At 55.9% G+C, this 17,283-nt stretch overlaps 1 protein-coding gene across 1 annotated transcript; it reads left to right on the forward strand.

Moving 5' to 3' along the window:
- The first annotated feature begins 2,031 nt into the window (after positions 1 to 2,031).
- Positions 2,032 to 15,489, forward strand: GHRHR (growth hormone releasing hormone receptor). Its single transcript, XM_045564050.1, has 13 exons — positions 2,032 to 2,089; positions 5,256 to 5,358; positions 5,480 to 5,587; positions 6,219 to 6,316; positions 7,465 to 7,562; positions 8,291 to 8,423; positions 10,282 to 10,435; positions 10,711 to 10,771; positions 11,243 to 11,312; positions 12,016 to 12,107; positions 12,677 to 12,806; positions 13,329 to 13,370; positions 15,056 to 15,489. Exons 1-13 carry the CDS (start codon positions 2,033 to 2,035, stop codon positions 15,179 to 15,181), a joined length of 1,272 nt encoding a protein of 423 aa, XP_045420006.1. The 5' UTR covers position 2,032; the 3' UTR covers positions 15,182 to 15,489.
- The last annotated feature ends 1,794 nt before the right edge of the window (positions 15,490 to 17,283 follow it).

Consider the following 17,283-nt stretch of genomic DNA (forward strand, 5'->3'; position numbering starts at 1 on the left):
TGGCACCTCTGTCGCCCCCACCCTCACTGGACCTGAGCTGAAGGGCCGGACATGGGTGTGGGTGTCTGCACTGGAGTGTGGGGTGGCCGGGCACGTGGGGGTGGGAGAAATTGCTAGAGAAGGGAGTTCCGTGAAGGAACAGGCCTGGGGGCATCCTTGGGGAACACCGACCATTAGAGCAGGTTTCCCAGCCTTGGTCCTACTGACCTTTGGGACTGGATACTTCTTCATATGGCTGCGGAGGGCCGTCCTGGGCGTTGTAGGATGTTGAACAGCACACGTGGTGGTCCCCTCCGTTAGACACCAGGAGCACCTCCCCAGCCCTCCTCCACACTCCCAAGTCCTGGTTGCAATAATGTCTCTAGACATTGCCAAATGTCCCCTAGGGGGACAAAATTGCTCCCTGTTAAGAGCCACCAATTCAGACAATAACTGTTAATTATCTCTATCAACATCAATTATTAACCATCATTCATGCTAATGATATTGATGCTAATTATCAATGGAAATTAATTGTAATGTTTTTTCCTGTTGCCTCTTTGTAGCTGAGGGACAGAAGGTTCTAGTTTTCCCTTTAAATTATACCTTTCCAGCATTATGCTCTTCCCGCCTGCGATTCCTCACTCACTCGGCCGAGCGAGGAGCTCTGCTTCACCCTGAAAAATGTGCGGCACTCAGTGATGTCACCGTTCAGCTCGTGAAAACTCTTGCACAAGGGGTGGAGGGGCTTGGAGCCTAGGGGGGCCTCATGTTTTCTTTTCAAAATGTTTTTCTTCAACATTTTGTTGACAATGAACACAAATGGAAAAATAAAGCCCTGCTGATGTAAAAGGATTCCTAAATCCAGAGGTGGCAGGGCCAGGAGCCTTCAACATTCATGACACAGGTCAGATTGTAAACACGTCTGGTGTCCCCGGCGTCCGGCCCGGCAGCCTCTGTGAGTGGGGGTGGGGGGGTCTGCACACAACCACCAGGATGTATCACCTGCTGGGACATTGAGGGCTTTCAAAGATAAAACCTGTTTTCAAAGTCCAAAATGCTGTGCAAGGTCCAGGGGAGTTTAGAATGCTGTCTTCAGCCTGGCCAATTGAGATCCTTCACTTTAAAGTCAAAAACCAGGATAAAAATGACCAGGCAATGAATGTTCCAGTAATTTGAGTGGCTGTGCAAGTCCTCTCATTTCTGCTACTGATGACAATTGTCTTGCCCTGTCCGAGATGGCCTGGCCATGAGTCCCTTTACAAACAAGCCTTCTAGTCAGCCTCATTTTCCCCTCTTGTCGTGAGGACTTCTGGAAGGACTGTGACAGCCCCCAGAACTTTGATGTTTGCAGACTGGAACCATCTAGGTTGGTGCCCTTGCCAGGTAAAGAAACTGGGTCTTGCCGGTGTGACACATTCCTGGCCAGCCCGTGCTGGCACTTGGTGATCACGCTTCCTTTTCTAAGCTCATCCCAACCCTCCAGCCCCACTGACACCCTACCGGCCTCGACGGGTCCCCACAGCCCTGAGCTCGCCCTCCAGCCCTGTGGATGAGACTGGGCGCACCGGCCACGTGGGGGCTCCGAGGGCAGGCCCAGGTCCCCTTCCTGTTCTCTAAAGTCCCTTCATTCTGAGGGCTCACTCCAGCATCAGAGAGCTGGGCTCAGAGAAGAAAATGGCAAAGAATATTGACCAACTGGAGCAAGCAGTGTCCTGTGGCTGTCACCTTTCTGGGCCCTTGCTCTCAGGACAGGCATGCAAGCAGACTTGCAGACAGAATGGAAGGGGGTGAGGAGGGGATTCAGCCCCTCCCTGCTGGGGACAAGGAGGCCCCCCAGGCCCAGGGCTGAGCTGGGCACGGTGTCCTGCTGTCCTGGTGAATATTCAGCGGGTCGTGTCCGCTTTGCTGGCTACTGTCTACGCAAACAGCCACCTAGGAAGGGGAGGCAGACCATGTGGTGGCAGCGGCAGTGCCAGGGGACAGTGGGGAGGGCAGAGCCAGGATGCACTGAAGCCTCAGTGCTGTCTGAGGGAGCCGCTGAGCCCCCAGCATGGACGGCCGGGTGTGGGGCGCCTGCATCCTCTGCGTGCTGAGCCGGGTCCCGACGGTGAGTAGCCAGCGCAGACCCTCCTGCCTCTCCCACTGGGCTCCAGACTGCGGAGCCGCAGGGCCCACGGGTGCCTGGTGGAGACCCCGCTGCCCTTCCCCCAGCAGGTGGCAGGCGGTGGCTAGGAGGGCTGATCCCGGGCCTCCCTCCCTCATTCCTCCTCCCTACCAGTCTGCTCTGACCAGGGCAGCTCCAACAGTTCCTTCCTGGGGCTGAGCTGAGCTCACCGCCTGTTGCTTGTCCCAGGGCCTGGCCGTGCCCTCTGGGGCCCACAGAGACTCTGTCTGCCCCGTGACAGTGCCTGAGAACTGGGGAGGCAATGCCGGAGCCCCCCTAAACACCCTAAGTCTGCTTGTTCTCTAAGCCGCGTGCCTGGTGCTTGCACGCGCTCCTCTGCGAAGCTCTCCCACCCTCCCCAGCCCCAGGACTGCCTGAGCCACACTCCAGTTCCGTTGCTGTGTCCTTTGAAGTGTGTGTGGCTGGGGACAGAGCGGGGCCTGAGTAGTTGGTAGAGACCAGCTTCTCCTGCTCCAGCATCTAGCAGACTCTTCCTGTCATGATGCCTGAGGGTGGGGGCAGCTCTGTGGCCTGGAATGCCGGGGCCTGGGGCACGGGGACAGAGTGCCCTCCCCCAATGTGCTACAATCACCCTGCATATTTCCCAGGAGGCTACTGCATGTGACAGCAGGGGCCAGGAGGGGAGTCACAGGTGCTGGGTGGGAAGCCCTGGCTGGCAGGGTGCTCCTTGGTGCCAGGCAGACTGAAATCTCCTTCCTCCACCGCCTTGCTGGAGAGCTGCCGGCCTCCGAAGCACTTGCAGCACCTGACCCTAGGTGCACAGGCTTTGGGGTTGAATCCTGGAACCACGGAACTAGCTGTGTGATGTGGGGCGAGTTCCTCACCCTTCCTGAGCCTCACTTGTCTCTTGTAAAAAGAGAGTTACCTGTGGCCAGCGTTGTGCACTGAGTGGATCGGATTTGCCAAGGGCTGGGCAGAGGGGCGAGCTGCAGGTGACTCCTACTGCCCGCCCCATCTGGAGTGACGGAGGCCCCTCCCTCTCAGCCGTGTGCACCCCACAGTAAAGCTTTATTCTCAGGAGGGGGACCTGAGACCAGGTGGTGATCAGTGACTAGATGGTGCTGGTGCCAGAGCAAGAACGAAATCATTGTCTCCCGGCGTGGGCTCCGTCCCCACAGACATCGGGGACGAGCAGCCGTCACAGGAAGCGAGGCCAGGGGTCCAGGGCCGTGGAGTCTCCCCCAGGAGCAGGTGGAGTCCAGTGTGTGTGTGGCTCCCTCCCACGTGGCCCGCTGTCCTCTGTCCCCTCTCTGGTGGTCAGAGTCCCTGCTCTTGATCCTAGCCCTGTCACATGTTCACTGCACTATTTGCCGTGCCTGCATTTCTGTCCAATAACACTAGTAGTTGAAACATTTGCTGACCCGGGCTCTGCTAGACACCGAGGGTGTGTGTGGGGTGCACGTGTGTGTGAGGGTGGCCCTGAGGAGACAGACGTTAGACCTGCCCTAGCCTCACACGGCTCAGATGCTCCCGAAATACACCATGTATGTCCTCACCCGGTGTCTTTGCACATGCTGTTCTCTCTGTGCCGCATGCTCTTCTCCCCACCACTGTGTGTGTGTGTGTGTGTGTGTGTGTGTGTGTGTGTTGTTTCAAAATGCTCCTTTGTCCCCAGGTCCAGCTCAGATGCCACCTCCCCAGTCCCTGTGAGAAGGCCACTCCCCCGCAGTACCTGTCCTGCCTCTGATCTCAATGTGCATGGGGTCCCTTAGCACCAGGCCCATCCCCCTCCCCCATCCACTCCTCCCCTGTGAAAGCCTTGGGGAATAGAACTCTACACTGGCTGTGCGTGTTGTACAAAAACGTGTGTGTTGTAGACCCAGTCCACAGTGTAGGGAGCATGTTTTATACAACTGGCTTCCCACACACTTACACATTCAGTCTAGGGCGGTGGGAGGGAGAGGCGTTAGGAATTCCTGCAGGTGACTGCCAACTCCCTGGAGAATGTGTCAAAATGCAAAGTCCTGGATCCACCAAAGATCTCTGCCTATTCCTGGCTCTGTCCCAGTTGATATCCAGTTGGTTCTTGGGGCACAATTTCAGAAATACTGCTAGAAGATTTCCAGAAAAACAACCTATTTTTCAACTTCCAGAGACCATCCCTTGTGGTCACTGGGCAGCACCAAGTCCGGGATGCTCCTAAAACTGCAACCTTCCTGATTGTGCAGCCACACACGCAGGCCACGATCCTTCCACCCACCTGTCCACAGGCCCCCGTCCATCTTTCCATGGCCCCCCACTCACGCACCAGGCCTCCAGCCCGGCTTCCAGCCCGCCCGCCATGCACCCATCCACATACCCATCTGCCTGCCTGTGTGTAGACTCATGCATGCCACCAGCCAGCCGGCCAGGCAGTCACCCATTCACGCCTTCATTCATTCATCTGTGCATCCACATTCACTCGCGCTTCACCTCATTTGTATACTCGTGTGTACCCATGTCCTCTCTCGCTTACCCATTTGGTCACGTATTCTTGCTTGGGTAGCCCTGAGAGCAGAACCTGCCTCTGTCTTCAACGCCAACAGCGTAGCCGTGCAGCATCCCTGAATCTCAGTCTCTCTCTTCCCTTCCCATCATAATAACGCTGATCTCCCTCCTCCAAACCCTTAACTTAACCTCATCTGCAAAGTCCGTTTGCCGTGTAAGGGAACATATTCATGGGTTTCAGGGACTAGGACTGGGCATCTTTCCACCCCCCAAGGCAGTTTATGCAGAACTGCTTCCAGGGAGCAGGAGTGCAGAGCAAAGAGCAGCAGAGGGAGGGAGGAAAGGCCACTACGAGGATGGAGTTGGCCATCTCCCTGAGATCTTCTGAAGCGCTTTGTTCAGTGTGTCTCAGAACTTACTTCCGTGAGATGGAAAGGGGAAGCTGCCTTCCTTCCCTCCTTCCTCCTTCTTCCTCCCTCCCTTCCAACCATTCCTACACCTGAGCATCCATCACACACACCTGTAAGCCCAGGGATGCAGGCCTGTGCTTAGGATCAGGGGCGCAGAAATGAACCAAGCTTGGCCTCTGTTCTCAGGCCACGTGGCCCAGAGAACCCAGGAGCACCTTGGCTTGGCTCACCCTGTGAACTCCCTCCTGCAGGCACTGGGCCACGTGCACCCAGAATGTGACGTCATCACACGGTTGAGAGAGGACGAGAGGGCCTGTCTGCGAGCAGCAGAGGGGATGCCCAACGCCACCGTGGGTACGGGCTGGGGCGGGAGGCGCGGCTTCTCTGACCCCGTTGCCTTCTGCAGCCTCACCACGCAGCGTGTCCAAGCAGCCTTGCCCCTGGCTGAGTCTGCCCGGCTCCGTCTCTCCCCTAGGCTGCCCCAGGACCTGGGATGGGCTGCTGTGCTGGCCGCTGGCAGGCTCTGGAGAGTGGGTCACCCTCCCCTGCCCGGATTTCTTCTCTCTCTTCAGCTCAGAGCCAGGTGAGGGGGCCTGGGTGTGGCGGTGGGAAGGGAGGTGGTTTTGTCCGGAAGTGGCAGAATTGGTGACACATCACTGGCTTTAGGGCAGGCAGACCTGGGTTTGAATACCAACTTCCCCTCTGCCAGTGTGACCCTGGCCCTTTGCTTCCTGACCCTGACTTGGGGGGAGCATGAGCATTAACGGTGGGGCCTGTCCGTGCCGGACCTGGAGCTGGGCATGGAGCACGCGCTCTGCAGATGCTGGCAGGAGCCGTGGAGGGGGGCGGGGCCTGCGAAGGCCAAGGTGCTACCAGGTGCCCAGGGCTGCTCTGCCCCTCCTCCCCTGCCTGGGTGCCCTCCCCACTGCCCTTAGGGTGCTGGTGGCCCAGCTCACTCCTCTCTGCCCCTCGGGGGAATGATTCTCTCTGTTCACAGATGGCACCTTTGAGGCCAGAGGGGGAAGGCCCCAGAGTGCGTCCCAGGCAGGCTGGGCCTGGAACCCGGCCTCTGGAGGGAAGCTCACCCTCTCTCTGCCACTAAGAAGGACTGCCTGTGCAAACCCTGCCAGGGTTACTTGATGGTCCACAGTGTCCCCACGCCTCCTGGGGAGAGGGCAAGGAGTTGTGACCAAAGACTCTTGCTTGCCTCCCAGGGGCTGTGAGGCGGGATTGTACCATCACGGGGTGGTCTGAGCCCTTCCCACCTTACCCTGTGGCCTGCCCTGTGCCCCTGGAGCTGCTGGCTGAGGAGGTGAGAGTTTCCTGGCATCTCGGAGGCAGGATCGCCATGGATGTTTGTATGGGTGGTGGACTGCACAACTGTAGGGGCTGCTGTGCCTGTTCTAGCTGGCAGGTTGGATGACTAATTACAGCAGTTTTTCAGCAGAGGGCAGTGAAGTGTCCAGGGGAGAGGGGGGTCACTTGCCAATTTGTTCAAGGGTGGCACATGGGCCGAGTTGCTTGGAGGGAGAGGGACGGCAGGTGGGATGTGTGCTGGCCACTGCCTCCTTTCTGTGCCCAGGCCTCCGGGGCAGGGAGCTTTGAGTGGCTCCTGAGGAAACAAGGCTCCTGGTAGCCCTGGGCAACCTCTTTCCCTTCTCTGGCCCCCAATCTGTGAGCAGTGTGCGTGGCTGTGGTGTGGGCAAGTGAGGGAAACTTCGGCCCAGACGTGATCCCAGAGACCCCCAACCCCAGCCAGCGCACCCCACCCTTCTGCATCAAGCAGGGCCTTTGCAAGGTGCTTCCACATCCATCATCCCATTTCTCTCTCTCCTAAGCCCTGAAAGGTAAAGCCTGACTGTGTCCATTTTTCAGATGAAAACACTGAGTCAGAGAGGGACAGTGATTGCCTGCGTCCCACAGAAGAGCTGGGACTGGGGCCAGTGCCTGGGCCCCTGCTCCCTTCCCTTGCCGGCACCCTCCACCTCTGGGGGCCACGCTGGACTCTGATTGATTTGAACACTTGGCCATTGGCAGCTTTTGCCTGCCTGCCTGCCTGTGGCTGTCCCCAGCTGTCCCTGCTGTCTCCTTTATTTGGGGACATTGTGTTCCCAAGCCGGCAAGCAAGCTGGATGTCGATAAACAAGCTGATTTCCTCTTGGGCTGTTGTCATTCCCCAGGGACATGTAGTTTCTGCTGCGTCTCTCCCCACCCCAGAGCACGGTGAGTGTCTCTACCCCGCCACTGCCTCCCTCCCCAGCAGGCCAGGTGGAAGCCAGGCTGTAAACAAAAGCTTCAATGCCCAGAAGGAGCTTTCCATGGTACCCAGGGACACCTCTGGCCCTCCCTGATGGGGAGGGTTGGGGTGGAACCGCAAAGCCTTCACCTGCTCAATCGCGAAGCCTTCCTTTCCCCAAAAGCCCAGAAGCTGAGGCTTTCTTCTGTCTCCCCTCTCCCCAGAAATCCTACTTCTCCACAGTGAAGATCATCTACACCATGGGCCACAGCATCTCTACAGTGGCCCTCTTGGTGGCCATCGCCATCCTGCTTGCTCTCAGGTGTGCCATCCTCATCACCACCTCAAGAACCTTCATGGGCTCCCTATTGCCCGGAGGACCAAGTCTGATTCCTTGCCTGGGTAGCCAAGAGTTTCCTAGATCTAGCCACCACGTCCATGCCTAACTTTTCCTTCCCTTTTCCCCAACACGGAGACCCATCTCTTCACACACCAGAACTCACGGCTACCTCCACACCTTTGCCAGATGGCGCTCATTCTATTTGCTTGGAATGCCTCCTTTTTCTCAGTGTATTTACATCTGCCAAAAGTCAAAGCCCAGCCCCCACCTGAATCTATGAATCCTTTCGCCTCCTACGCGGAACTCTTCTGGACTGTTCCAACCCTCTGACCATTGTCTCTTCTGAGGCCTCCCAGCCTTCGAAGTCTGAGCGCCACATCTGGCCTGTGCTGTTCTCTGTCTCCCGGGGAGGAGCCTCCTCTCTGGCCACTCAGGGGGCTTCCACTGGCGATGCCCTGCCGTTTCTGCCTCTGTTCCCCTCGCGCTCTTCTCTGTTCCTGCACCTACGCTGAGCCCAGGGCAGCGGTTGGTCAGCTGTCCTGCAAGGCTAAACCTGAAGCCTCAAGTTCAGCTCAATTCAGTTCAGCTTGATTCGATTCCATTCGACGCACCTCCTGCCCGCTCCGCCCAGCCTCAGCAGCCCCCTGTCGCAGGGCAGCAGAAGCCCTCTGCCACCTGCCTCCTGCCCCTATGTCTCCCGTCCCCACCAGGAGGCTCCACTGCCCGCGGAACTACATCCACACCCAGCTGTTCGCCACCTTCATCCTCAAGGCGGGAGCCGTGTTCCTGAAGGACGCCACCCTCTTCCACGGCGACAACGCGGACCACTGCAGCGTCTCCACCGTAAGGGCCACGGTGGAGGGGGCGGGGCAGGGGGGGAGGGGAGGAGGGATTAGAGACCTCGATGTGCCCGCCCTGTCCCAGGGCCTGGCCTTGGGGATCCCGTGTGGCCAGTTACAGAACAGGAAATCGCTCCTCCCCCGTGACAGGCCCCGAATCTTCACGCCCTCTCCCAGGTTGCACACTCTCCATCCCGTGCTCCAAGCCAGACCACATTTCACCGTGCCCAGCCTTGTCCTTCCCTTTCATACCGCCCTGAGCTCTTGTCCGTCTGGGCAGAGCTGGGTCCCTCCTTCAGGAAGCGCCCAGGAGACAGACTGCACGCAGATTGTGAGACTCCCAGGTGGAGGAAACTGAGAGCGGGGAGAGAATGAGAGAGGGCTTCAGGGAGGAGGTGGCTTTGGAACTGGGTAGGAGCAATTATAGGGGGAGGAAGAGGGAGGACATGTCAAGTGGAGGGACCAGGGCGAACACACTCTCAAAGACAGGAGGAGCTGGGGTGGGCAGGGTAGTAACAGGAGACGGAAATTTAAAGGAAGTTGGGCAGGGTGTGCAGGCCCAGCACCCAGTAGGTCCTCTAAAACTGTGCCAGAAATGAACAGCTAAATGAGTAAACAAACTAACAAATGACCTCAATTAATTAATGAAAGAATTAATACTAGTATATGATCAGCACTTATTATGGGCCAGGCATAGCATTAAGTGCTTTCTATAAAACAGTTGGCCCTTAAACAACACAGGGGTGAGGGGCACCGACCCCCACACAGTTGAAAAGCCACATACAACTTTTGACTCCCCCAGAAGTTAACTACTAATAGCCTAGTAGTGACTGGAAGCCGTACCAGTAACACAGACAGCTGATTAATACATATTTTGTACGTTATATGTATTATATACTGTATTCTTACAATAAAGTAAGCTAGGGAAAAGAAAATGTTATTAAGAAAATCATAAGGAAGAGAAAATATATTTACTATTCATTAAGTGGAAGTGGATCCTCATAAAGGTTTCCATCCTGTCATTTTCATGTTGAGTAGGCTGAAGAGGAGGAGGAGGAGGAGGAGGAGGAGGAGGAGGAAGAGGAGGAGAAGGAGGAGGAGGAGGAGGAGGAGAAGGAGGAGGAGGAGGAGAAGGAGGGGTCGGTTTTGCTGTCTCAGGGGTGGCAGAGGCAGAAGAAAATCTGCCTATAAGTGAACCCACGTAGTTCCAACCTGTGTTGTTTGAGGGTCAACTGTATTATCTCCTTTCATCTTCAAAACAGCTTGAGGAGAAAGTATCACTTTAATCCCAGTTCGTAGATGAGGGGCAACTGGCAAGGTCCCTGCACAGAGGTGGGACCAAACCCCGGCTGAGCTCAGAGGTGGTCCTGCGCACCCTGTCACATGAATGAGCCGTGCAGTGAATGAACGAATGCACAGGTGTGGACGTGTGTTTGCAAGACACAGCTGTGCCTGAGTAAATGTTCCATAGTCACAGCTCTAGAAATTGACTTCAGCTCAGGAGGGATGGAAGGAAAGTGCAAACAGAAGCGACTCGAAGGCAGTTTCCATTTAATCCTTACGACAGGGACATGAACTAGGTATTGGAAGTTTTTCCTCTTCCAGATGAAAGGCTAAGGCATGAGGAGGTTTGCACCGCTAATAAATAGATGGTAGATTTGAATTCGGGCTGTCTGGATCCCAAATCTGTGCTCATAACCATCACATATGCCACCACATCCCCTCTGGGGCAGCCCAAGGAGTCGGATGGCCCAGCCTAAGGCAGAGGGGCCTGGAGGTTCTGGGTCTGAGTGGGGTGGCACAGGCAGGTGGGGGCTCCAATGGGCATCACAGCTCCGAAGCGCCCGGGTCCTGGCCCCCAGGTTCTGTGCAAGGTCTCCGTGGCAGCCTCCCATTTCGCCACCATGACCAACTTCAGCTGGCTGCTGGCAGAAGCCGTCTACCTGACCTGCCTCCTGGCCTCTACCTCCCCCAGCTCAAGGAGCGCCTTCTGGTGGCTGGTTCTTGCTGCCTGGGGTGAGCACGGAGGGCGACCGGGCTGGACACCGGGGGAGGTGGGGGGCTGCGGAGGCCCGGGGGGCTGGCACAGGGGCCCCTGCGCCTCACCGCTGGGCACCCTGAGGCTCAGAGAGGGGCAGGGGCGCTGTGGTCCTCCAGCAAGTGCGGGAGAGCGCGGGCTCTTCGCAGTGCCCGTGTGGGTGGCGGTGGCGGTGCTGGTGTGTGGGAGGTGGGGGCGGATCTCGTTGCCAGGGACACAGCCCGCTCGCCCCCGTCTCCTCTGCGCCCCACAGGGCTGCCCATGCTCCTCACCGGCACGTGGGTGGGCTGCAAGCTGGCCTTCGAGGACATCGCGTGAGTCTGGGCGGACCCCCCCGGGGCCAGCGGGGGGTGGAGCGGGCTGCCCTCCAGGCTGGAAGGAGGAGCAGGAAGAGGAGGAGGAGGAGGAGGAGGGCCCGGCCCGGCTGGGGGTGGGGGCCGGGCAGGCAGCCTGGAGAGCTCGGAAGGGACGAGAGCCGGGCGGTGGGGGGGCTCCCGAGTAAGGGAAGCGTTGGGACAGGTAAGGAGGTGTCGAGCAGACCCGATTTTAGAGAAATTTATTCATTTAAGCGGAGAGCAAGGGTGAGCCCAGCCTGGATCGCGGCGCCCCTTTGGGAGGGGTCCTAACTGGCTGAGACAGGAAAGAAGGCTGGGGTGCGGGGTGAGGCCGGGAGGCCTGAGTGCGGGAGAGAGGGGAGGGGCCGCCTGGGAGGCGGGAGGCGGGGCCGGGAGGGGGGAGGTGCGCGGGCGTCTCTGCAGCCACCGCGTTCTCGGCGTCCTCTCCAGGTGCTGGGACCTGGACGACAGCTCCCCCTACTGGTGGATCATCAAAGGGCCCATCGTGCTCTCCGTTGGGGTCAGTCCCTGGGCCAGCATCGTTTGCTTTATTCAGTCAACCTCGTTGGACCCACCGAGGGGCCGTGCACAGCAGGAAACACGACTCCAGGCTGGGAGTCGGGACACCTGGTTCCAGCCTTGCTCTGCCCCTGATTCTCCGAGGCCCTCTCTGGGTCACAGTATCCCATTGGTAAAGCCAGGGGCGGGGCTCGACCCGCACGCAGGCCCCTCTAGCTCAGGGTTTGGGTGAGTCTGGAGCGCTGGTTGCAGACCAGCTCCCGCTGCTGGGAGAGGCTGGGGTTGGGGGAAATCCACCGAGCCTGCCTCCCACCTGGAACCCAGAGGCAGGGAGGACTGCTTTGCATGGCTTTGGTAAATGTGCAAATTTGTCCCAATTTAGCAATTGTGCAAAGTGAGGGACACCTGCCTTGTGACAGGGAAGAGCATGGAAGTGGCTGGAGACAGGTGGCAAGGCCTGACCCTCGCACCCCCGATCCCAGGACCAGAGAGGAGGAGGAGCCTGAGGCCCCCTCTGCCCTCCAGCGCTCACATATGGGACCTCCCAGCCTCTGGGCTCCAAGTTCTGGAGCAATGGTCTGCCTGCACATCCCTGTGTCTCAAGGATTTGGGGTTTCTCGACCTCAAAGGGGCTGGGGCCTCATCCCAGGCCACCAGGGCTACTCCAACCCTTGCCCTCCATCTTCCTGCACCTCTTTTTCCAGGTGAACTTTGGGCTGTTTCTCAATATCATCCGCATCCTGCTGAGGAAACTGGAACCAGCTCAGGGCAGCCTCCACACCCAGTCTCAGTACTGGTACAACGTGTGTGTGTGTGTGTGTGTGTATGTGTGTGTGCGTGCTGAGGGGACACTGGAGGGGGATTCAGTGTGGTCTGTCTCATCCAGCAGGCATTCATAATCCTGGCCTCATGCTCTTCCCTGTGTTTCCAAAGAGAGTATAGATCTGGTCCCTGCCTGCTAGGGGACCACCATATGGGAAGGATGGGGACTCCGAAGAGACAGTTACCATGCCAGATAGGCTGAGTGCTGGGATCAATGTCTACGGGAGCCTGGGGAGGGAGATCCTCTCTAGATAGAGTTGAAGGGAAGGTCAGGGAAGACTTCCTGGAGGAAGTGGTCTTTGAACTAGACTTTGAAAGATGCATAGACTTTGGAATAACCTGGGACAAGAGCACTTGGCAGAGGGAACAGCAGGATCTAGGGCCCCAATGTAAGGAAGCCCAGGGTGAGCATGGGGAGGTGGAGTTTCCCAGGGTGGCTGGTGCACAGGTGGACGTGGGAGGTGGTGGGAGAGAGAACAGACAGGGTGCACACAGGGGTTTCTGATCCCAGCCTTGGGAGCCTGGGTTTTGTCTTTCCTGCAGGCGTCTCTCCAAGTCAACGCTTCTCCTCATCCCACTGTTTGGAATTCACTACATCATCTTCAACTTCCTGCCCGATGATGCCGGCCTGGGCATCCGCCTTCCCCTGGAGCTGGGACTGGGCTCCTTCCAGGTGAGGCCGCCAAGGCAGTCTTCCCTCCACGTGCCTGGGCAGGAGAGAGGTGCTGTTGCCCTGAGGCCTTGGTTGACTTCGTGGTAGGGTGAGGGCTACTCATTCATCCATCTATTCAGCTCTCCATCTGTCCACCTTCCATCTATCCCTCTATCACTCTATTCAGTCAACTACCCATGCAGCCGTCTACCCATCCATCCAATCTTCCATCCATCCATCCTACCTATTCAACTTTTACTGAGCCCCTATTATGGCCAAGTGATGTGCTCATTATGGGGATACAGAATTAAAGAAAGTCAGAGAAATGGAGCCAACAGTACAGCCCTGGCAGGCTTGCTATAAAAATTACATGAGACCATATGCCTGGCTCATAGTAAGTGATGAATGCATCTATATTTACTTTTTGCACAGACCTGGCCCAGGCTGCAGCCTGGTGGATGGGGAAAAGGTAGTAGAAAAACTGTGGGCACTTGTGGCCAGGCTACAGTGTTCTGATGGGGTCCTTCCTCTTTGGCTTCACAGGGCTTCATCGTTGCCATCCTCTACTGCTTCCTCAACCAAGAGGTGTGTGACTCTCCAGGCTACCCCATAATCACTGAGCCCACCTTCCAGCTCAGGCCACACCTTGACTCCTGTGATCCTTTGTGGTGGTTTCTCCTGAGCTCCTGGATCAAGCTGAACCTGAATGTTCCTGTAAACATCTTTTGTCCATCCTGCATCTGAGCTGGGCCAAGTGTGACCAGGAGGTGGAGGAGACCTTTCAGGGATCAGGAGAGGGATCAAGGCAGGGAGTCTAAAGGGATCCCCCAATTCTGTGTCCCTAAAATTGAACATAAGGAAGAATGGGGAAGGGAGTATGTCAGTGGGGAGATAGACAGTCAGAGGGAACAGAGACAGGAACCGAGAAAGTCATAGGTAGACGTACAGGGAACGAGGCAAATAGAGTCAGATGTAGAGGCTGGGAGGAATACCCAGGGCAGAGCTGGGGAAACAGAAGGCACCTGAAAGAAAGACACACAAAGAGAACAGACCTGAGTAGACAGAGCAGACGGTACTGCCACACCTGCAGAAACGTGGTAAGATGGCAGAGACAGACAAAAAATTAATTCCACCCAGAAGACACCAAATTTTCCCCAAGGACAGTCTTGCTCCAGGGAGAGAGATGGCAGAATTTATCTCAGTGCCCAGACTCCTTGATCCAATGTTGTGTGTGTGGGCAGGGTCACGGGTTCTGCTGGGGACCTGGCTGCATGTGCCCTATCCCCTAGCTGTGGAGTATTGCTCCCCACCCCACCTGCCACCTCTGTCCCTAACCGCTCCTCCCCCCGACTCTGTTCACTCCTAACCCAGCCTCTCTGAGTGTCATACATCCTTATCTGGTGTCTGGGCTGCAGACACAGGACTGCAGTGTAGGGTGTAACATGTCATGGGCCCTGGGGACCCAAGGAGGGGTGAGAAGCAGCCCTGGCTGAGGCTGCCGGGGTCTGGGGATGGAGTTTACATGCACAGTTGTGAGAGGATCTGTCTCAAGAAGCAGTGTTAGAGAACACATGGTTACATACCTCTGGTGATGGGGAGCTTACTACCTATCAATAGCTCTCTCTGTTGTCAGACAGCTGTGGGGAAGATCATCTTTACACTGAACAGAAATCTGCCTCTCTTTGTTCTGTCACTGCAGCCCTAGTGGTTGGTCAGCTCTGTGAAATGGGTCATTACCCCCCAGCTCCCTCTTCTCTCCTTGAATTTGTGAAGATACAGATGCACCCCCTGCCAGGCTCACCCTCCCACCCCACCCAGGCTACTTCTCTTTCAGTTCCCTTCAGTTCCCTCAACTGCAGCCCCTTGGACAGAGTTTTGAGTCCTCTCCCGCTTGGGGACACGTCCCCTGGACAGATTCACAGTGGCCAGAGTTGAACTCACAAAATTGAACCGCAGAGCAGGGCTGGTCTAAGTCATTCAGGGAGAGCAGAGTGGTTGTTTGGCCAGGAACTCAGGTAAGCACCCATACATGTCTTACCTGGGCCCAGACACAGGCAGTGCTAGAAGGTAAAGGAAAGAGCTAAAGGGAGTGGCAAGAAGTAGTGTCCTCCAGAGGCAGCACTTAGCAGCGCCTGTGGCCGACCATGGCCTTTCCTGCCCCGTGTCCCTGATTCTCCTACATGGCCTCTCCCTGCACCCTAAGTCCCACTGGGGTTGAGCAGCAAAGCTGCAGTGGGACCTTCCTAACATCCTCTCCCTTGTCCCTGGAGGTGAGGACTGAGATCTCACGGAAGTGGCATGGCCATGACCCAGAGCTTCTGCCAGCCCGGAGGACCCCAGCTAAGTGGACCAGGCCTTCCTGCTCGGGGGTTCAGGTGCTGACATCTGTGTGCTAGGCCGGCCCCGTCATGCGGCTGGAGTCCACACCTGAGCTGGGGCAGCTGCAACGGGTCCGCCACCCTCTGGAGGAGCAAGAGAGCGCCTGGGAGACTTCAGCCTTGACTGACTCCTTCTGCCAAGCTGCTGCCCAGCCCTGGACAGGGCAGCCCTTCCTCCCTGCCTCTGCATTGGACTCTTTCCCTAGGCCCCTGCATGCCTGCCTCTGACTTCCTTGGTTCCTCTGTGTCTGTTCTTATCCGTTCCTCTTCCTAGCGTCTGGGGCTGTAGCCCAAGGCCCAGAGGAGCCAATAAACTTGTAAATGAATAGATACATGTCTGAGTGAATAAATGCACCACTAAAGGTGAGAGGGTCTACAGCCTTTATTTGCAGCTCCAGTGCACAGTTGCATTTGTCATCCTTCAGTTCATGCCACATTATAATCATTTGTCTGTGCAGGGACCCTCTTGCTTTATTTATTTTGAAAATGTGCTCTCTTTTGTCCCGACTCCCACTCCCATGCCTCTCCTTCCATAGGCAAACATGCTAATGTGTTTCATGTGAATATGTGTATCTCTGCGTATCTTGCAAAATCCGTAGGGTTTTGTGTGTCTGTACTTTTGATTTACATACATGCTATCAGTTATATGCCTCATCCTGCCTCTAACAATTCCCCCTCAGCGCGGTGCTTGTGAGCGATCCTCTCATGCTGCCGTGCATGCATCTGGTCCGTTGTTTTGACTGCATATGGTGCCACATGGTGTCATTCCCCATGTGTTACTGTTCTGTCTTGGCTCCCCTGCCCTCCAGGTGAACCTTCACATGCCTGTCCCCGGAGGGACTTACGACAGTGAGCCTTTCTCCAGGACCCACACGCAAGAGAGCAATGCTGGCCAGCAGCGTGCCTCTTCTTGATGTGACTAAGGCGTGCCAGATTGCTCGCCTGCAAATCTGCACTCCCGGTAGCAGCTCTCGACGCTCCTAAATCCCCGCAGCCCCACCAACACTTGGCATTATCCAGCTTTTTATTGTCTGCAAGCCAAATGGGTGTAAAGTGACACCGCATTGTTGTTCTAATTTGCATCTCCCCGATAACTAATGAGCTGAATGTCTCTTCTTGTGCCGGTTAGCCTTTTGGGTTTCTTTTTCTGGAAATCGTCTCTTTCTCTATTTTTCTCTGGGGTGGTGGACCATTCTTCAACTTCAGGTCTTTCTCTTATGTCCTCGCCATTGCGTGCTCTCCCAGGCCCCAGCCTGCTGCCTGCTGCCCCCCCCCATCTGAGTGCGGGTCCCCTTAATGTAACACATCAACATGGTCCATCCCCCTTCCAGCCTCTTCCTTGGGAAGAGGGAGGAGAGAACTGGGCGCTGTCCATGGGACTTGTTTGTTGACTGGTGGGGCTGGAGGGAGATTCAGTACAGAGAACAGACAGCAATGGACACTATGCAGGTCAGAATGAAATCTTTCCCCTTCCTGTTCTACCCACAGTGGATCTGTCCTGCAGAACTGAGTTCCATTCCGCCACCTCCAGGAAGCCTTCCTTACAACACCAGCCTTCCCTGACATTTTCTCTTTTTTCCATTACCCCGATGAAATGTTCTAAAATTAGATAGTGGTGATGGTTGAAAACTCGGTGAATATATGAAAAACCACTGAATCGTACACTTTAAAAGGGTGAACTTTATAGTATGTGAATTACAGCTCAACAAAGCCGTTATTTAAAAAAGAGTAAATGGATCGTTGTTAGCGAACACTTGTAAGCATTTTTTCTGCTACATAATTTGTAAAGTCCATATAATATTCCTTATTTAGCCAAAGTTATTTAAGAAATCTATTGGTGAAAGTTTCTTCCCATGTTTTTAAAATAAATAATTGTGCTGATCAACTTCCTTGCACACAAGCCTTCATGTACACCTCAAAAAGAGAAAAACTTCAGAATAAACTCCTAGACCTTCCAAATAAATTTTCCTAGACCTAGAATGTTTGAACCAATTCAATGCATATGATGAGTCTCTTAATACCTATTGGCAAATTGCCTTCCAGAAAAGTTGGTCTAGTGTATTCTTGCACCCAGGGTTGGCATGACGATTTTTCTGCTTGGTTATTATTGTTAAAAATAT

The sequence above is a fragment of the Lemur catta genome, chromosome 11 (assembly GCF_020740605.2).
Source record: "Lemur catta isolate mLemCat1 chromosome 11, mLemCat1.pri, whole genome shotgun sequence".
Lineage (NCBI taxonomy): Eukaryota > Metazoa > Chordata > Mammalia > Primates > Lemuridae > Lemur > Lemur catta.